Below are 17,610 nucleotides of genomic sequence, written 5' to 3'. Positions count from 1 at the left end.
AACAAAAATTTTTTTTAATCAGGTAAATCTGAACACATTTTTGTTATTTTTTTTTAAATATATTTTTGTTAAATTTTAAAAGGGATAATGTTATCAGCTTCATTTTTTAAAGAGTGTGAGATACATATTGAAGTATTTATTTTAATCATGATATGATATTAGCATTTGCTTTAAAACAATACAGTGATGAGGGTATAGGTGAAACAGGATTAGCGAGATTTTGCTGAAGCTGGATAACAGTGATAGGAGATTTATTATACTTTCTACTTTCATACACTTTGTAAAATTTTTATAAATGATTTTCTGAAAGCTTTTAACTAATTGATAAATTGGTTTTTTATCAAAATTGAAAACTTTTGTTCTTCCCAAGATATTGTTAATAAAAAGAGAAGCCACAGAAAAAAAGAAAACATCCAGATTACATATATTTCACAAAAGGCTTATATCCCAAATATAAATTAACCTTATAACTTTTTAGACAAAAATAACGCAATTATAAATGAGCAGAAAAAACTGAAAAGACTTCTTCTAGAAAAATACATGACTAGCCAGTAAGCACATAAAAAGAAGTTCAACAGTTACCAGCAAAATGTAACATAAAACCATAATAAGATATCAATTCATGTTCACTAAAATGGCTAAAATTAATAAGACTGCCAAATCTACATGTTGGGGAGGATATGGAGAAAGTAGAGTGCTCATGCATTGCTGTTCGAAGCATAACATTTGTAAAGCCACTCAGAAAAACATCAGCTTTATTAACAGAAGCCCCCAAAGTGGAAACGAACCCAAATGTTTTTTTTTTTTGCCCAAGAATAAAAGATAAACAAATTGTGGAATGTCCTTACAGTTGAATGGTATGCAGCAATTTAATAAATAAATAAATAAATAAAAGGGCCGAATGATTGTTAAAAACATTACTCTGAGTAAAATCCTGACCAAAAAGAGTACATACTGTATGAGTCCATTCTTCCAAAGGTAGAAAAGGCAAAACTATTCTATATTGACAGAAAGTAGATCAGTGATTGTCTGGGGCTGAGCGTGGGGAAGGAGGAGTCCTGGTGGTACAGTGGTTAAAAGCTCAGCTGCTAACCAAAAGGTCATCGGTTTGAATCCACCAGCTGTTCCCTGGAAATCCTACGGGGCAGTTCTACTATGTCTATAGGGTTGGTATGAGTCAAAACTGACTTGATGCCAACAGGTTTGGTTTTTGGGGGATGGGGAAAGACTGACTGCAGGGAAGTATGAGGGGCCCTTTTGAAGTGACAGAAATATTGATCATATTTGTCAAGACTCACCAAACTGGACACCTAAAAGAGGTGGTTTTATTATATATAAATTGTACCTAAAGTTTTTTTTTTAAAAAAGCTATAATCAGATATGGAAACCCTGGTGGCGTAGTGGTTAAATGCTACAGCTGCTAACCAAGAGGTCAGCAGTTCAAATCTGCCAGGCACTCCTCGGAAACTCTATGGGGCAGTTCTACTCTGTCCTATAGGGTCGCTATGAGTCGGAATCGACTCAATGGCAGTGGGATAATCAGATGTAATTATAGTAGATTAATTATGCCACTGCATGAGATCATTTATTATAAAAGTTAATTCATGCCATAGAGTTAAACTAAGGAATCAAGGAGAAATCACTAAGGAAGAAAATAAAATTGTTTTCATAACCTCAGATATTGTAGTCATGCCCTATATTTAGATTAGAGCTTCAAGAGAGCGAGGACAAAGAGGTAATGGAATACTTCAATTCTCATGTCTGAAAAAGGAGAATACAAATCTTAGTAAAAACGTTGAACATTTTCCTCATACAAAAATCATGGATAATCGCTTTCACCAAACTGTTTATACCACAAGAATTTTAAAAGATTGTATGAAAATATATAAAAAGATTTTTGTATTGATAATTCTGGAATAATGAACATATCGATAAATTTAGAGCATAATTATTGAAAAGTCAGTAAAATGTATACGCAACATTCTAGAAGAATCTCCATCCATAATACTCTTTATAAGTTAAGAAATGGAAAGAAATTAGTATGAACAATAATTCTTTAGAACTCTAAAGAGTACAGGTAACTGAAAGAATATATTCCTCCACTACTCAAATGGAGGTAAAAGTATCTCGAACTTATAATAAAAGTGTTCTGCACATGTAAGGCTGATGGGAACATGGGATGTCATCCTGGCACCTCAAGTTTTTCTTGCAGACTTGAAGGGACAGAATAGGAAAATGTCAGGTTCTGTGGTTTTTTGTTTTTGCTTTTATTTTTTCTATAACCTTTATAAGATTTAATGTCAGTGGAAACATTTGAGAAGTATTGTTTAATGTAAATCTTACGGACTTTATTAGACTAGTATTTAAATTAACATCAAAAATAATAATGAAAACTTGAGACAGAGGCTATAGTAGAATACTGTTTTCCATACAACTGACAGTCCGGATCATGACAGGACAAATGATTCTCCATTTGGTTTGAAGTTATCAAGTGATTTACCGTCCCGCAAAACCCACGGTAAATAAAAACAAAAAATCTTAGTAATTCTTTCTCTTTAAAAATTCAGTTGTTTAAAATAAATTTCACGTTTACGCTTAGATCCAAGCATAAATCATAATTTGATTAATATCCATTTCTTCCACACACCTTTTTCTGCATTTTATATCACGTCCCATGACATGGAGGCACAATTAGGCTATAAGTTATAGCCTCCACATAGCCAAGACTTCAATCAATACCTGTGGCTCTAATAAAGACAGCACTCTTTTTAGTGGGACAGTGGTCTGTCACTCTCATCCCCCAACCTTTTATATATATGTATTTGGCTTGGGAGACTTACTACTGTTACTGTAAATGTCATCTGAGCTCAGCATCACTGAAAATCAACAATTCTAGTGAAGCCTAAATTAATATCATTTTACTGTACTTCTTTCACATATTTTCAAAAGTAAATTTCTAACTCCAGGAGCCAGTATTTAAGTTCTTAATTATGCTTCAAAACTATCTGCAGCTATTTGGCAATCTATGAAGCATGGACATTCAGCATTAGGGGAGATGTAGTCCACTGATCGCATTTTCACCTGAAGGCAGTTGTATTTAATATAAATATTTGGCTCATGTTCTGTATGGCTGAAATATTTGACTGGGAGAACACATTCCAGAAAGTAATTTAAATTCATTAGAAACATATTATATAAAATGGAAAAGCATTTGCCACAGTTCCATAGCAAGCACTTTCATTACTTAAGCAATCCATGTTCTGGCATTTAAGTACTCTTAACACTTTTTTTTTTTTCCTCTGATGATTTTCCAATTGGGAAAAAAAAAAAAAAAAAACACATAAAACCAACCTTTAAAAGATATACAACAGATTTTGACTTTTGCATTAATTTTGCCAAGTGAGATCGATAATTTCTCCTGGGAACAACAAACATAATTTGATAAAAGTTTGGTACTGAAAAATAACAGTTTCATAATGGAAACATCTTTCTCTTAAATATCTATCTTCTAAATCAAAATTAAACCTGACAATAGATTCACTTACCAATATTTTCTGTGGGCATCGAAACCCTTGTTGGTTCTAAAAGATTGTCAGCCAGGACAAAAGCTCCTTCTTCCAATGTATCGAGTAACATTGTTGCAGTATGTGCTTGTTCAGAAGAATTCATATGTTTCCATGATTCCAAAGCTTCAGGTCTCAGAAGGTTGTCCACTGTGTCAACAATTGCCTGCATCCATTAGAAAACTATCATTAGTTTTGACTGCTTCCAGCAGCAAGGTGATTTTCAATCACTGACTAGTGACAACTGTAATATTTAACTGTCATGATGATTTACTTGTATTTCAGGATGGAAGAACGCCTGGCCAACATGTATCTGCTTAACTTAAAAGATACCTAAGCATTTTAAAATAGGAATAACTGAAGATTAGCAAACCTGGTTATGAAAAGTAAGTAAAGAAAGATGGCTTATTTCTGTTTATCTAATCACACTTTAACTGTTAAAGAAAAATACAATCACCAGTGTCAGCTCTTAACCCAAGGCACTACTACAACACACACTGCGGTCACACTACTAAATTCATTCTATAATCTCAACACTTGTATGATCTACATTAAAAAAAAAGTCTCTAATTTTTATCCTTAGAAGTTAAACCATATTCTTTTCAGTACCTGAGATAAAACAGTAGCCAGCATTCTGCCTTATATACATGGTCTACCTACGAGCCCATTTATAATAATAATATAAAAAAAAGGTGGTTTTGAAGTTTCTAAATTATCTGTGAACATTTTCACTCTTCCAATTTCCTCTACAGCTATAACAATTGAAAGTATACCTTAATTCATAGTTTGTTTTTAAAGTAGTCAATAGAACAATCAAAATATTTAGTCCGTATTGACAGTTAAAAGAGCAGAATAAAGTCTTCATAAACATCCATGTTGTACATATTCACATATGTAGGTTTGGCTTATTAGCACGCAGAGTAATATTAAGCAAAAATTTAATCCAATCAATCAAACCGATCAGTTAATCAACTGAAGGCAGGGTCTTATACTGATACTCTTGGCTGTGCACTAACTCTACCTTACGCAGCTGAAATCACTATATTTACTGTATCCCATTTACCTAGTCATACTATGTCATTAAACCCATATATAAACTGTTTGATCTACTGGTAATCACTAACAAAAAAAAGAACATATATTGTTCAAAAAGAACAAAAAAAATTGCTAATCTGAGGTAGTGTATTAAAATGAGTAGGGGGGTTTGTTTGAGGCTAGTGTCGGAGTAAGATTAATTAGCTTAATCCATCTTAATATCCTCGTTCTGTCTGCTTTATGAACCACCATGACCTTCCTGGCAGGTGGCAGACCCTTCCAAGTGGCATTAAAGGCTTTTCTTCCTCTCTCTAGTGGGAGATAGAATAGTCAAAATTCTCACACTGATATTGTTGCAGCCATTAACTAGAGTGGAACAGTAATTGGTCGGCTGAGGCCAGATTCATTAGTCACCAAGAAATACAGACTGGATCCTCTAAGTTACAAATGAATCCTCTGTCCTAAAGTGAGGACTCACTTCATTTGCATAGTGTAAGTCAGCTTCTGATTTGTAATTTAAGGAGTTTTATTAGTCTTATCTGTACAGAGAACCACATTTGAGACACACTGAAAATGACACTGGTCAGAAATTAAGATCATGCTGAAATTTACTATATACACACATAACTCGCTGATGGCATGCCTTTATTAATTTGAAGCACTCCTTATTTATTACCATTTGTACTTTTCTAGTGGGATCAAACTGATCATTAGCCTAATCATATTCCTGAAGTAGTCTCTCCCTGCCAAAGAAAAAAAGGCTATTCTTTTCCTACTGAGATGTTACCTCCTGGGCAACACACCAATTATTACATTTCATACATTAACTAATACCTTAAAAGTGAACTGAAAATTTCAGTATGAAAAATTCTATACACTTAAGCAGTTATCTCTTTGCCCCCATTAACCAGGCTAAAAAGGGACTGTCAGTACATTAGTACCTAGAAACAGACTTTCCAACAGTCTTATAATAGTTCTTGGGTCCAACAGTATCTATTATTAATTGGCAAGATGCCATTCTTTTCTTTGTTCCCCATAGACCTTGCCAGCCAAAACTGTTGATGTCATGGGTTTCGAATAACCTCTATTCTATGAAACTACAAAAATTCCTCTGTTTTGTTGTCATGTGTACATGGAATAGTTCAAGGTTTGATTTACCGTAAGTATGGTGAGAAAATAACTATCGCCCCAAAGGAACTTCTAAAATCCACAGAACAAAACAAAATGCAACTTGGTATTAGTGTTTTGATCTATCACAAAGAACTAGCGTGGCGTAACTGAACTGTTAGCCTCAGCTTGTTCGCTATTACTTGGATATACCAGTGAGAAAAACTGGCTGGAGTGGACAAGGAGCCTGAGCCAAACAGTGGCTTTCTGTTCCTAATAGCCTGATAAAAAGCATCAAGTAACATATATTGATATCACTGTCACATTATTTGTATTTTTTGCCTAGTAACTCATCCCATATCAACCGGATTCTTGAAAAGACTCCTAAAAGTTTCAGGACAAAACCTATTTTATTTAAGAGTACACCACAGAGATAAGAAAGCAGTGACTTTTTCATGCACATACATTATGACTATACAGTCTTTGATATGATAAGCTGCCAAGAATATATCATAGCTGTTTTACTCAAGTTTTTTAATCCATAGAGATGATGACAAAAAACAGACTGTGTGATTACTTTCCATTCAGAGGATATTTCATTAAAATTCTTGTACTTTTGGATGAACGGGAAACTGGCAAAAATTACAAATTATTTCCTTATTCTGAGAATATTATACCTGTTACAAGCCAACATTTGTACAGCTGATATGGGGCACATTATATAATTATCAAAGACTGAAATACATTGGATCATGCAGCAAGATGATAAAGCGTGGCAGGTAGCTGAAGGAGGGAGAAAGCAGGTGACAGCACAGGAGAGGTACCTTAAGGTAAGCCCTGCATGTCTTCTCTCGTTTTTGGAGCTTTTTAGTAAGAGAAAAGAAAATCAGAGGTTAGATTTTATCTGCTGAAAATGAGGAAAAAAGAAATCCTCAAAAATTAAGCTGGTATTCCTAAAAGTTTATTTCGTAAAGTCCTCTGGATTTCTGTGAGTCTACACTGACTGCCAAAACTGCTCATTTATATAGTTTTTAAACATAGTTTAGTAAGTATACCAACCTGGACAAAGCTAGAGACAAAATACATACTGTGGTTTTAAAAAAAAAGTTTATTTTTTCATCCTATGGAACCACATTAAGCTACAGAGTTTGGATTCACATGAAACTCACGTAACATGTATTTTACAGCGTGGTAAAGTAACCATCAAATTGGAAAAATGAACAGAACTGCTACCTGAGGGCTGGGGGAGGGGGAGGACAGGTAGGGCATGTGCCCCTGGTGCTGCTTGAGGTGCCACCAATTAGCTGTTTCTATTGGCCATCACAGCTTCCATCTCCAGCTGCGAGAGATCATTCAGTAATTTAACACTAATTGCCCTAGGCACTATTTTTCCCGAGACAGGCCCCTGACTACAATATATTCCTAGAGAGTAAAACTCCCATTGAAAGCAGTATTTCAGTGAGTAATATATTATAGATGTCACAATTCTGCTGCAACCATACGGAGCTAATACAAAGTGCATCAATTGTACGAAACATAAACTCTCGAAGTGCAGGTAACACCTTCTAAAATGAGTGTACTGATCACAATTAGGCCTATGAAGCTGGCCACCAATTAAGATTTCCCTCAGGTTTATAATTAATATTTACATTTTTTTTTCCAATCTTGCTTTTTTTTTTTTAATCAACTGCAATTTTTTCTTGGGAAATGAACCGAATGAGAAGTTGTGTTTCTACTGTATGTGTAGGGGGACCAAGAGTTTGGCAGCCAACTGCTTGAAGAATCAAGTTTTGCCACAGAAAACTGTCTAACAGAACATTTCTACCTACCTTGTTATAACTCCTTCCAGCTGAGTCTTTTTCACTAGGTTTCAGTTCCTGAAGCTGTGCGTCAAGAATGTCCACCAACTGCTCCATCAGTCTCACTGAAGAACTTACATCCCCAGCAAACACTGGCCCTTTGGTATGTTTAGCCAGTTCATTGGCAAGACTAGCAGCATTTTCTCCACTTCTGATCTGAAATGACAAATATGTATTTTCTCAGTAAGATTTCTTGTTCTGTTTGTGGCTTCTAATTCTTCTCTTTGAGTACCTTTGTTGTGGTGAAAAAAAATTTTTTTTACAAATATGTCAAAATCTGCAACTAATTGAGACCAATGACTTTCTCTTCATCTCAAAAGATTAAAGGTTCTCAGATGCTCAACACACAAAAGAAATTCTTAACAGACATTAAGAAACAAACAGGCAAAAAAAGAAAAATCTTTTAAAACGTTTTTTTCAGCCAGTTCTCTCATGTCGTTGCAACCATTTCCAAACTTCTATTTAAAAATCTATTTCAGTGATCCAAAAATATAAATCAGAATTTAATCAGTATGATATGGAGGGTTATCTAGCGTTTGCATGTTAGAAAGGTAGATGGGGGAGGAGAAACTGGACGACAGTACTCCATTATGCTGTAATATGAAAGGTACTAATGTTTTGTAAAGTCATTTTTACTTATTCTATCATAATCATCTGTGATATAAACATCTGCTTGCATTCTGTGGATTCTGTTGGAAGCATAATGATATTTGATTTATTAGGCCAATGCACTATTTGTTTTATGAACATCAAAAGAAACAGAACTAAGAACAAAATTAAGCAAACATGTACTCATTAAAAAGCTTAACATAGAAAACGGCATACCCCAAAACATATGTAGGTTTAACTTTCAATAAATAGTTTACAGACAAAACTATGCAAATTTTTTTTACTTTTACACTGAACAAAGAACAGTGAAGCTTATTTTAACATACAAAGCTAAATTATTTATGTTAGAAGTTAAAGCCCTTAATCACCAATGTGTATCATATTAAAAGGTTCCAACCAACCTTCTGAGCCAGCTGATTTACCCAGTGTGAGGTGCAGTTGCTAAGATCGGGGCCCTTAGGGTTCCATGTTCCAGTGGAAACCATGCAGAGATACGAGGCAGTTCCTACAACAGATGTAGAAAACGACGGTGAAATTGAAACCATTTTTCTGCCTGCATTCGGGAAATCAGCTATGATGATCCTGCTCTGCGTGTTAAATTTTGAATAAGCACTAATGGAAGCAGTTGACAATAACTGACAAAAAGTAGGGTATAATGCAGATTATAAACAGTAAATACAAAGTCAACATAAAAATATCAGACATTTAGAGCAAACGAATGAAAAGCCCTTGATTTTCTTGGGACACAGCCAAAGTGAAGCCTGTAATGAGAAAGGCAGCTGTAAGGAAGCCTCACTGGAGTCCTCAGGCAAAAATCTCAGGTTTGACCTAGGTCTCTAAGAGGGAGAGGTAAATTCCAGGCCTGATACTAAATGACTTTTACAGCTTAAAACCTTTACATTGTCTACAGATGCTATATTATCAAAGTACAAATGTAACAGCAAAGTTGTCACTACATATCTGAGTATCTCTTCAAAAAAATAATAAACCACTTTACTGTAACTCAGAGCTTAATTACTAATGTTAAAAGTGTATCCGTGGTATTTTACAGGAAATACCTCTTGTTCCCTTGGGACAGGGTCGTTCAACCATCATTCCCCTTTGTGTCTGAGGCCACCATATCCCCCTCGCTTCTAATGCTTCGCAGAATCTCTCTGGCAGGGGAAAAATATTTGTTACAGGAGGAATTTTGGTTGTAGAAACTGCTGGAGGAGGTTTTGTCCCTTTGCTTCCTTCCTGGGATCCAGCTACAGTTGTGCTCATGGGGCCTTTCTGTGAAGTAGTGCTTGTGGTTGATACTGTGGTTTTGAACAGCTCAGCTGAAGAAGTTATTGTCACAGCTGTGGTAGGCACTATGGAAAAAAGATAAGCATATTAATCCCAGACACACACTCACACACAGGTATGTGCACGTGAATGTGCACAAGCACACACGTCCTCACATCCAACTCTTCCAAAACGAACAAGAGAGAATCACTGACAGTATCAGTAGTGTGAGGGGAAGGATAAATCTATTTATTCCAACTTATTTATATTCTTGGCAGAAAGTAGTGTAGCATTTATTACAGCATTTGTTCTAAGTATGTTAGGTTCACTTCTCGAGGAAATAGCTGATGGTACAGTTTAAGCACAATTTCACCTTGTATCGTGTAATAGGAAACAAAGGACAGTTTTAAAGTTTCATTGTTATGTCACTACTAAATAATTGAGAAAAAAATCTATCGTTATATAAACTCAATATAGGCAATCAAATTCAAAGTGTCAACAAAATTCTGACAGAAGGGCGCAAAAAAAAAAAAATTTCTAGTCACCCACTCTACAATTTGCAGGAAAATAAATACTGTGACGTCCTTCCACCTAGCAGCCATTTTTGCTTGAGAGATTTGTATGCCTGATTAGATCAAAACAGAAGATAAGCTTGGCATACTTGTGCTGTTTTGGTAACAAAATACCTCAGGCTTTGGAATCTTTACTTCTGAAAACTTAGGTATGAAGAAAAGACTAGAGATAATGGGCTAGATCAAATCGTGCCTAATTCTAGGACGACCCTATGTATCTTCCTGAACCCTAACAGATGGTATACAAGGAACTAAAATTACACGTTTAATAGTGGCGTATTTTTTTTTTTTTTAGTATTGTGTTCCAAATTATTTTCAAATGAAGAATAGGTTAAAAATATTATGGACTTTAATGTTTTCTCCATTATTTAATTTCTTGAAACAACAACACACCTGTCAGTACAAATTTAATGCTATCGTTTCAAATCAATAATAGGTTTTGAAGAGTAGAGCAAGCTGTAAAAATAATAACTGTTTTTTTAAATAATCTTATAAAATCATTAACTTATTTTATGCTTTGTCTATAAGCGAGAAACTAAAGATTCAAATTAAGTTCAGATTATCACAGATACATTTAATATTTTAAACTCTGGTCCATAAACATTTGTTTATATAATTCTGACCCTTTTAACAGATCATACGAAATTTATCAGAAAAATACAGTGTACTTGTTTCTAGTTTTATAGTAATGACTTAAACTTCTTATCAGTAAATGTACTATTACACACTTTCTACCCCCTTTTCCCTTCTACCTCATGAGAAACTTCTTAAGATGAGTTTTATTTCCAAGGCATAATTTATTGACCTATTAGTCAAACTCCATGCCCAGCCAGCTGCTGCAGAAACCTATTCAAACTTGTCTTTTTCTGGAAAGCCCTTGCCTGACATCTCGTTAAACCTCTGTCATTTTCTTTTGATTACAGTGCAGCCAGGCTTTCAGTGCTTTCTCAATTAACATTTGCCAAAAGCATCACAATCTTTTGTGAAAGTGTCAAATAACTGCTGTTGGATCAAGTTTTCAGTGGAAGTGGGGAATCAGAGCAAAAAGAGAGAAAATGGTTTAGTGCTGCCCCATCTTATGTATCCCTTGACATTTTGCTAATTAGTACATATTTAGTCACTGAAATATGTATTACGAAGACTGCGGTTAGCAATTTGTTAGCTAAGCATTAGTAAAGATTCTTAACAACTGAGTCAAGGTAGGTAATAAAGTGATCTCCATTAAATGCATAAAGTTTCATGCAACATTCTGCAGCCATGTTTCCATGTGTTCTTGATATCTTTTCATACCTTTTCACCTTCTGACCATCAAAAGAAGGTTAAAAGGAATCACATTAACACATTCTTCAATGTAAAGCAATGAAATATTGGGATATTATGAAAATAAACATAAAAGTAAATTTCGAGTGGCAAAATTTAACCCTTCTGGAACCAACTACAATTTCTTGGATTTTGCAAGATTATAGTTAAACCAGACAAATGAAGTCTCTGAAGAAGAGCAGTTTGAAGCTAGATATGTAGAGGTATTTTAGAAAAAAAAATACTTTTCCCCCCACAGGTGAAGACAGGGCATCTGGTAATGATAATCCAAAAAAAAAAAAAAAAAAACCCACGGTCATTGAGTTGATTCTGACTCATAACAACCCTACAGGACAGAATAAAACTGCCCCATAGGGTTTCCAAGGTTGTAAATCTGTACAGAAGCAGGCTGCCACATCTTTCTCTCGCAGACTCACTGGTGGGTTCGAACCACAAGCTTTTTGGTTAGCAGCCAAACACTTTAACCACTGCGCCACCAGGGCTCCCTGGTGATGATGATAGCTCACACTTAGTATTTATGCACCAGATGCACTGCTAATCACCATTCATGTATGATTATATTGAGTCCTCACTGAAACCCATGAAGTAGGCACTATGATTACCTTCCTTTTATAGTTGTGGACACTGAGACACGGAGAAGTAATTTGTTCTAGGTCACTTGTCCACACTCTTAATAAATGCTGTGCTTTCTTTTCTAGGTTTTCATAAGCTCTGGGAAAGTATGAAATCCCCCAAAGTACCTTGCCATTATTTGCAGCATATTAACTGATACTGTATTCTGTTCAACTCTAAAAGGAAAGATGTCAAAAGATAACATAAGATACTACAGCAATAGCCAGTAAAAAGCTTCGTAACGAAACTTATGTGGCAAAAGGTCCAAAACGCAAGACTATTCTATGGATAGTATTAGAAGACGTGACAACTCATACTACAATAATAGAATTATATCATATCCAAACCCTAGTTTACAGAGCTCTTTCCTAGAGTTATCAGGACGACACATCAAGCATCCAGATTAAATGACTTAGCATTCTGCCTACGATTTTTCTTATTTTGAGTACAGAGACCTAGAAATGGTGCTAATAAGCATATTTATATGTACCTAGGAAAATTTCAACAAACATACAGAATGGTTAATTTATCATGGTAGTGTTTACTAAGAGCTTGCTATTTATTATCATCTTTTCCTGCATGGAAGGGTCTGAGTACAATATCCATTTATGTTAAGGGTAATTTTCCTTCACCCAGGTCAGAGAATCCACCCACTGTTCACTGAATGAACTCCAGTTAGAGTGAGTCTGTAGCCCGATAAAGCAAAAATGAGCATTCATTAAATTTACCCTTAATGTCTAAAAACACTGATCATCTTTTACTGAGCATTCATTACCAGGGGAAAGATGTTTAAGGAAATACGTATTTAATGCTAGGCATTTCCTAAATAAATAAACATAACTGGCTCTCTTGCTAAAAGTTTTCTACATATTACCTCATAATTAAGTCTTAAATACCCAGGCACTGTCAAAACCAAGAAAAGACACATTTTTCCATAGTATCTGGGATATCAAATTTGAAAACAGACTGAATAAATCTAAAGAACATCAGATTAAGAAATAGAAAACAGTTAAAATAGGGCTGAAAAACGTTTAGTCCTAAGCTCATTATGTGGAGGAAAAAGTGAAAGAGGAAAAACGGACCTAGTTTAGGAGAATGGGGCAAATGAACTACGCAGAGATCACAGAAAGCTAAAAATCCAAAGACAAAAAAAAAAGACGTATTTGAAACCATTATCAAGGCACTGAAATAATACGCTTGTGCTGTTAGCAATGAAAAGGCTTCGATTTATAAATGGGAAAAAATATCGAAGCTAATACACTGTGATACAGTCCACAATGAGAGATGAAAGGAACTGATAATTTTACAGCACAATTTATGCCTTGGCCACATACATAGCAGGCAAACCAGTATATAAGACTTTAACTGTGAATTTTAGCCAAAGCAGTCAATTAGTACTTTAAGACTGGCAAAGACCTGATTTTTCTATACTATCATTCCTTGGATCTTGCTTCTGAAAAGCTGACAGTGGCTTTTTGGTTTGAATTAAATTCACGGGCCAGAAGAGTTCTGCAAGACCCCACCTGCATGCATATAGATATCAGCACAATCTATAGATGAGAGACGCAAGTTTCTAAAAGCACATGAAGATAAATTATAAGGAGGTAGAAAGCAAAAGAATATGGGTAAAACAGCAGCAAGGGCAATTCGGGCCAGATAAAACTTTTTAAATCAGAGGTCAGTAAGTATTTTCACTTTTTGGGAAGATTTAAGAATGGCTAGCTGTTTGTGAGAACAAAACATACTTGCAGGAACTCACAATTCCTATATGTCTAAGTTCTCATTTTCAAGGCTGGTAACTGTTGTTTCCAAAAAGCATCTAAATTATCAAAAAAAAAATTTTTTCTTTTCATCTGAAATGGATCAAATGATTTACTAGAATATAATAAGCCACATGCAGAGCCTATTCACCAAGAATTTGGTCCAGGGCTTCAGATGGGTAGTTTGGGTTCAAACCTCTACCGAGAACTTGCATTTCTAACAAGTTCCAGGAAGTTATACCTAAGAATCATTTGGGGATTTTGTTTAAATGTAGATCCTGCTTCAGTGTATCTGGGGTGGAAACACAAATTCTCAGCAGGGAATTTGTCAGAAACTCAAATTCTCGGCAGGGGTTCAAACTGGAATTTAACAATGGCATGTTACTGCTATAGTTTTGAACCATAAAACTCCAGGCATACGTGGTTTAGAGACAGGGACCCTGCACTAAGACAATATGTCATTATTGTTCTTATGTATTAAAAAAAGGCAAATTCTGGCATTCTATACAATGACTCAAATTAGAATTGCAATTAGAAAAGTCTGTGACTCCTGCTTTGGATGTCTACATCTTATGACAATATTTAGACTGTGTGTGGGTGTATATTTGTAGCTATGAGTATGTTTGTGTTAGCTGTATTGCTTTAACCTAAGAAGATATTAACCTCTGCTCCTATCTGTTTAAAAGATTGATTTAATCACTTCACAGAACTTTCTTTCTGGTCCCTAAATTTTTGAAGTAGCTCAATAATTTGAGAATTTTCAGTTAACTCAATAAACCAAAATATTAATTCAAATCTTAAAAACACCAATATCATTCTTCCAAAAGAAAACACTTACAATTTGTACAACCACTACAACAATATAATAGGTTATTATTTTATCATGAGTATGAGGTAATCTTATTTTAATAAAACATTCGTTAAATTCACCCTCAAAAATTATTTCCCACAGCACTGAACTCAATAAAATGAAATACACTTCCAAAGCCGTAGCACTGTTTTCTAAAAGTAATAATCCTTTAAAAATATGCCAAAAGTGAAGACAAATTAAAAAATGCTAAGAGGTCTCTCTTCCATACATCATTGCTTCGGATCATTTAATGGTTAGTCCTTGTATGACAGTTAAGAGTCACAGAAATATTGACTTACAACTGTCACTTCTTCATTAGGAAATAGCAATCTATAACTTTACATGATGATAGAGAAAGACGTTGGAAGACTCCCTTTACTATCCAGAAAGCAGCTGCCAAAACTTCAGAACACTTATGCCTGGCACTGAACATCTAGCCTACCAATTCTCCTGGGATTTCTAACACACCATTTCCCCTAACCACTGGCGCCAAGAAGTTAAAAGGTCTGCACGTAGATTGTAATCAATTCAGAAGTCAGGTAGGAAAAAACAAAGCTAACAGGTTTGCAGCTGTTATTACATTTTTAGCAATGAAAAACTGAACTAATGGTGCCATAATTTTTTGAAGATAATACTTTAATAAAGAAATTTATAAAAAGGAAATGGACCAAAATAAGGCCAAAATTTACAGACAATGTGATAATATGAATTGCTATAACATTACCCTTTGTGCTTGAATTATGAAAAGGAGACCTGAGGGGATTGAAATAAATATAAAAAAAAATTAATAAGACTTTTGAAAGTAATCTCTTCACAAAACTGAAAAAGTATTAGGAAGCAAACATTCTTACCTTGGGCAGGATCAGGTGGACCGAACTCCAGAGAATATCGTAAAATGAAGTTATTGTTCCACACATAGAGCTGATTATCTCTTGGGTTGTAATCCACTGCAGCAATGTACTGGTACTGGTTGGGGAAGGGAACATCTACATATTCTCCTCGGTTTAATCGGGTGTTGTAGATGTAATCAATTGCGTTCTTGCCGGTTTCACTTTCATTGTCTTGGTAAACCGACCTGACTACATAGAGGACTCCACATATCATAAAAGCATTTGATGCGGCACGTTTGTCATATACAGTCTCCCACGTTGCTTCAAATCGAAGAGTGTATGGATTCAGTTGGCTAATAACTATCATTCCATTGTTCTGCTCAGTGGCATATATGACCCATAAGCCATTTTCATCAACTGCTAGGTCGATATCAGTCTTTCCTCCCCATCTATATGGTGAGGTATCATGGTAGTTGGCATAGTTAATTATGGCCTCACCACTCTTAATTCTAGTCCTCAAATCAAATTTCACAATATTTCTTGTTCGTTCTTTGTTGAAGAAGACAGCACCATCGTACACCACAAATCCAGTACCATCTACCCGATTTGGAAGTTTATATGTTGTTGTTTGGCGACTGTTTTGGAAATCTTCTAAAGAAGCATATTCTATCAAAGTATCAGTACGGTAGGGAGTCCAGGGCATGAAATAAATTTTATCTGCAGCCTGAAGAGGGTCCTTGCACCAAGCACCTGCCTTTTGTTCAGCTTCGTATATACATGGCGAGTCCACAATTGCTTTCAAAGTCCCAGGACACACAAAAACTAACAGTCACAGAGAAAAGACAAGAATTAAGCCAAGTTAAAAAATTACATTAAGAAAACACGTTTTAATGATCATAAATCAAAAAGAAAAATTAATTTTATTAGCATTCAATTACACCAAAATTTCTACTTAATCCAGGTACTACCTTCTCTCTTAAAGTTACATTAATTAACGTACCAGCAACAAAGTAGCTGGAGTTTATTTTCGTAAATCCAAATTTAAGTTCTTGCTGAGTGCCTTTAAAATTTGGTATTTTATGCTTTAAAATGTTGACTTGTATATAAAAGTGTACAAAGTATTTCATTTCAGTACCAAACTTCATATCCTCTCCTAGCCCTCCTATAAATGCCCAAAAGCAAAAACCCCGAATAAAGCAAATAAAACAAAAAACTCAATGTAAAGGCTTATTTACAACTTTTAAAGAAGTCAGACTGAAAACAAAGGTGCTTCAGTTTAAGGAACATAAATATTTGGCAAATGCAATCAGGAGCAGAGAAAAGTAAATACAAGGAAAGCAGTGGATGAAACAACCAGGAAACCCTGTAACCATGGCATGCTATGGAGAGGGTTCTGGAAGCCAGGCAAGACGACACTTTAATAATAAGAAAATATCCAAGGGTGTCAGAGAAAGAGATAAAGGGTAAAAAAAGAACAGAGAAAGGAAACCACCCCTCCTCGCAGACTTCAGAATTAATACCCCCCATCACCAGACCTAGCAGTCAAATAATTTCACTGTAAACAGTCGGCTTCCTTATGAGGTGCATTTATCAGATCCTGCTGATTATTTTAATATCAGGCGTATTGTGAGGGAAGGGGAGGGAGGAGGTTAACATCCATAAGGCACATAACAGGGAGCTGGGGTTTGACTGTATATATTATTTACCTTTTTGCTCCACTTCTATTTTAAGCATTGGAAGAAAACATAAAAAAGGTACAAGGAAAAAAGAAAAAAGATTAAAATAAATTGACTATTAGTCTAAGACTGAATTCGCAATAGTTGCTAAATATAGAAGAGTAAGTGCTGTACTACTTTGGATAAAGAGAAACACACAACAGGAAAACCTAGCAGGAGAAAGACTCTAAAGTTACATAAAAGAACATGGATCAATCATTTTAGTAGATTAAGGAGGCCATACAAGTATGTTGGCATGTTGCTTCACTTACTGTACCTGAATAAATAATGAAAGTCTTCACTAATGCATGGGATACATACTCTCGCCTCTCCAAAGTCACTCAGCATTCATATCAAGTTTTACTTTGTATGTGTATGCTCTAGACATAGATCCATGCACAGGTGTATCATCTCCACTTATCTTATGTGCAATTATTAAACTCACTAAAATTAGATAAGCGTATCAATAGAAAAATGCCTTTTTAAATATGACAATTAAATTTTAGAGATGA

At 35.0% G+C, this 17,610-nt stretch overlaps 1 protein-coding gene across 12 annotated transcripts in view; it reads right to left on the bottom strand.

Annotated features, from left to right (window-relative positions):
- ADGRL2 (adhesion G protein-coupled receptor L2) overlaps window positions 1-17,610 on the bottom strand; it is a 206,363-nt gene that overhangs the window by 28,864 nt on the left and 159,889 nt on the right. For 9 of the 12 annotated variants that reach the window (XM_023549432.2, XM_064282154.1, XM_003411217.4 and 6 more), the window contains 6 exons: window positions 15,405-16,205; window positions 9,232-9,525; window positions 8,575-8,678; window positions 7,535-7,720; window positions 6,530-6,568; window positions 3,546-3,729 (listed from right to left, as the gene is read on the bottom strand). In XM_023549432.2, coding sequence (XP_023405200.1) covers window positions 3,546-3,729; window positions 6,530-6,568; window positions 7,535-7,720; window positions 8,575-8,678; window positions 9,232-9,525; window positions 15,405-16,205 — 1,608 coding nt within the window. The remainder of the gene's footprint in view (window positions 1-3,545; window positions 3,730-6,529; window positions 6,569-7,534; window positions 7,721-8,574; window positions 8,679-9,231; window positions 9,526-15,404; window positions 16,206-17,610) is intronic. The other 3 variants (XM_023549433.2, XM_023549438.2, XM_023549439.2) reach the window with 1 other exon arrangement.

Source organism: Loxodonta africana, chromosome 3 (assembly GCF_030014295.1).
Source record: "Loxodonta africana isolate mLoxAfr1 chromosome 3, mLoxAfr1.hap2, whole genome shotgun sequence".
NCBI lineage: Eukaryota > Metazoa > Chordata > Mammalia > Proboscidea > Elephantidae > Loxodonta > Loxodonta africana.
Note: the sequence above shows the minus strand (reverse complement) of the source record. Positions and strands in the feature narration are given on the sequence as shown.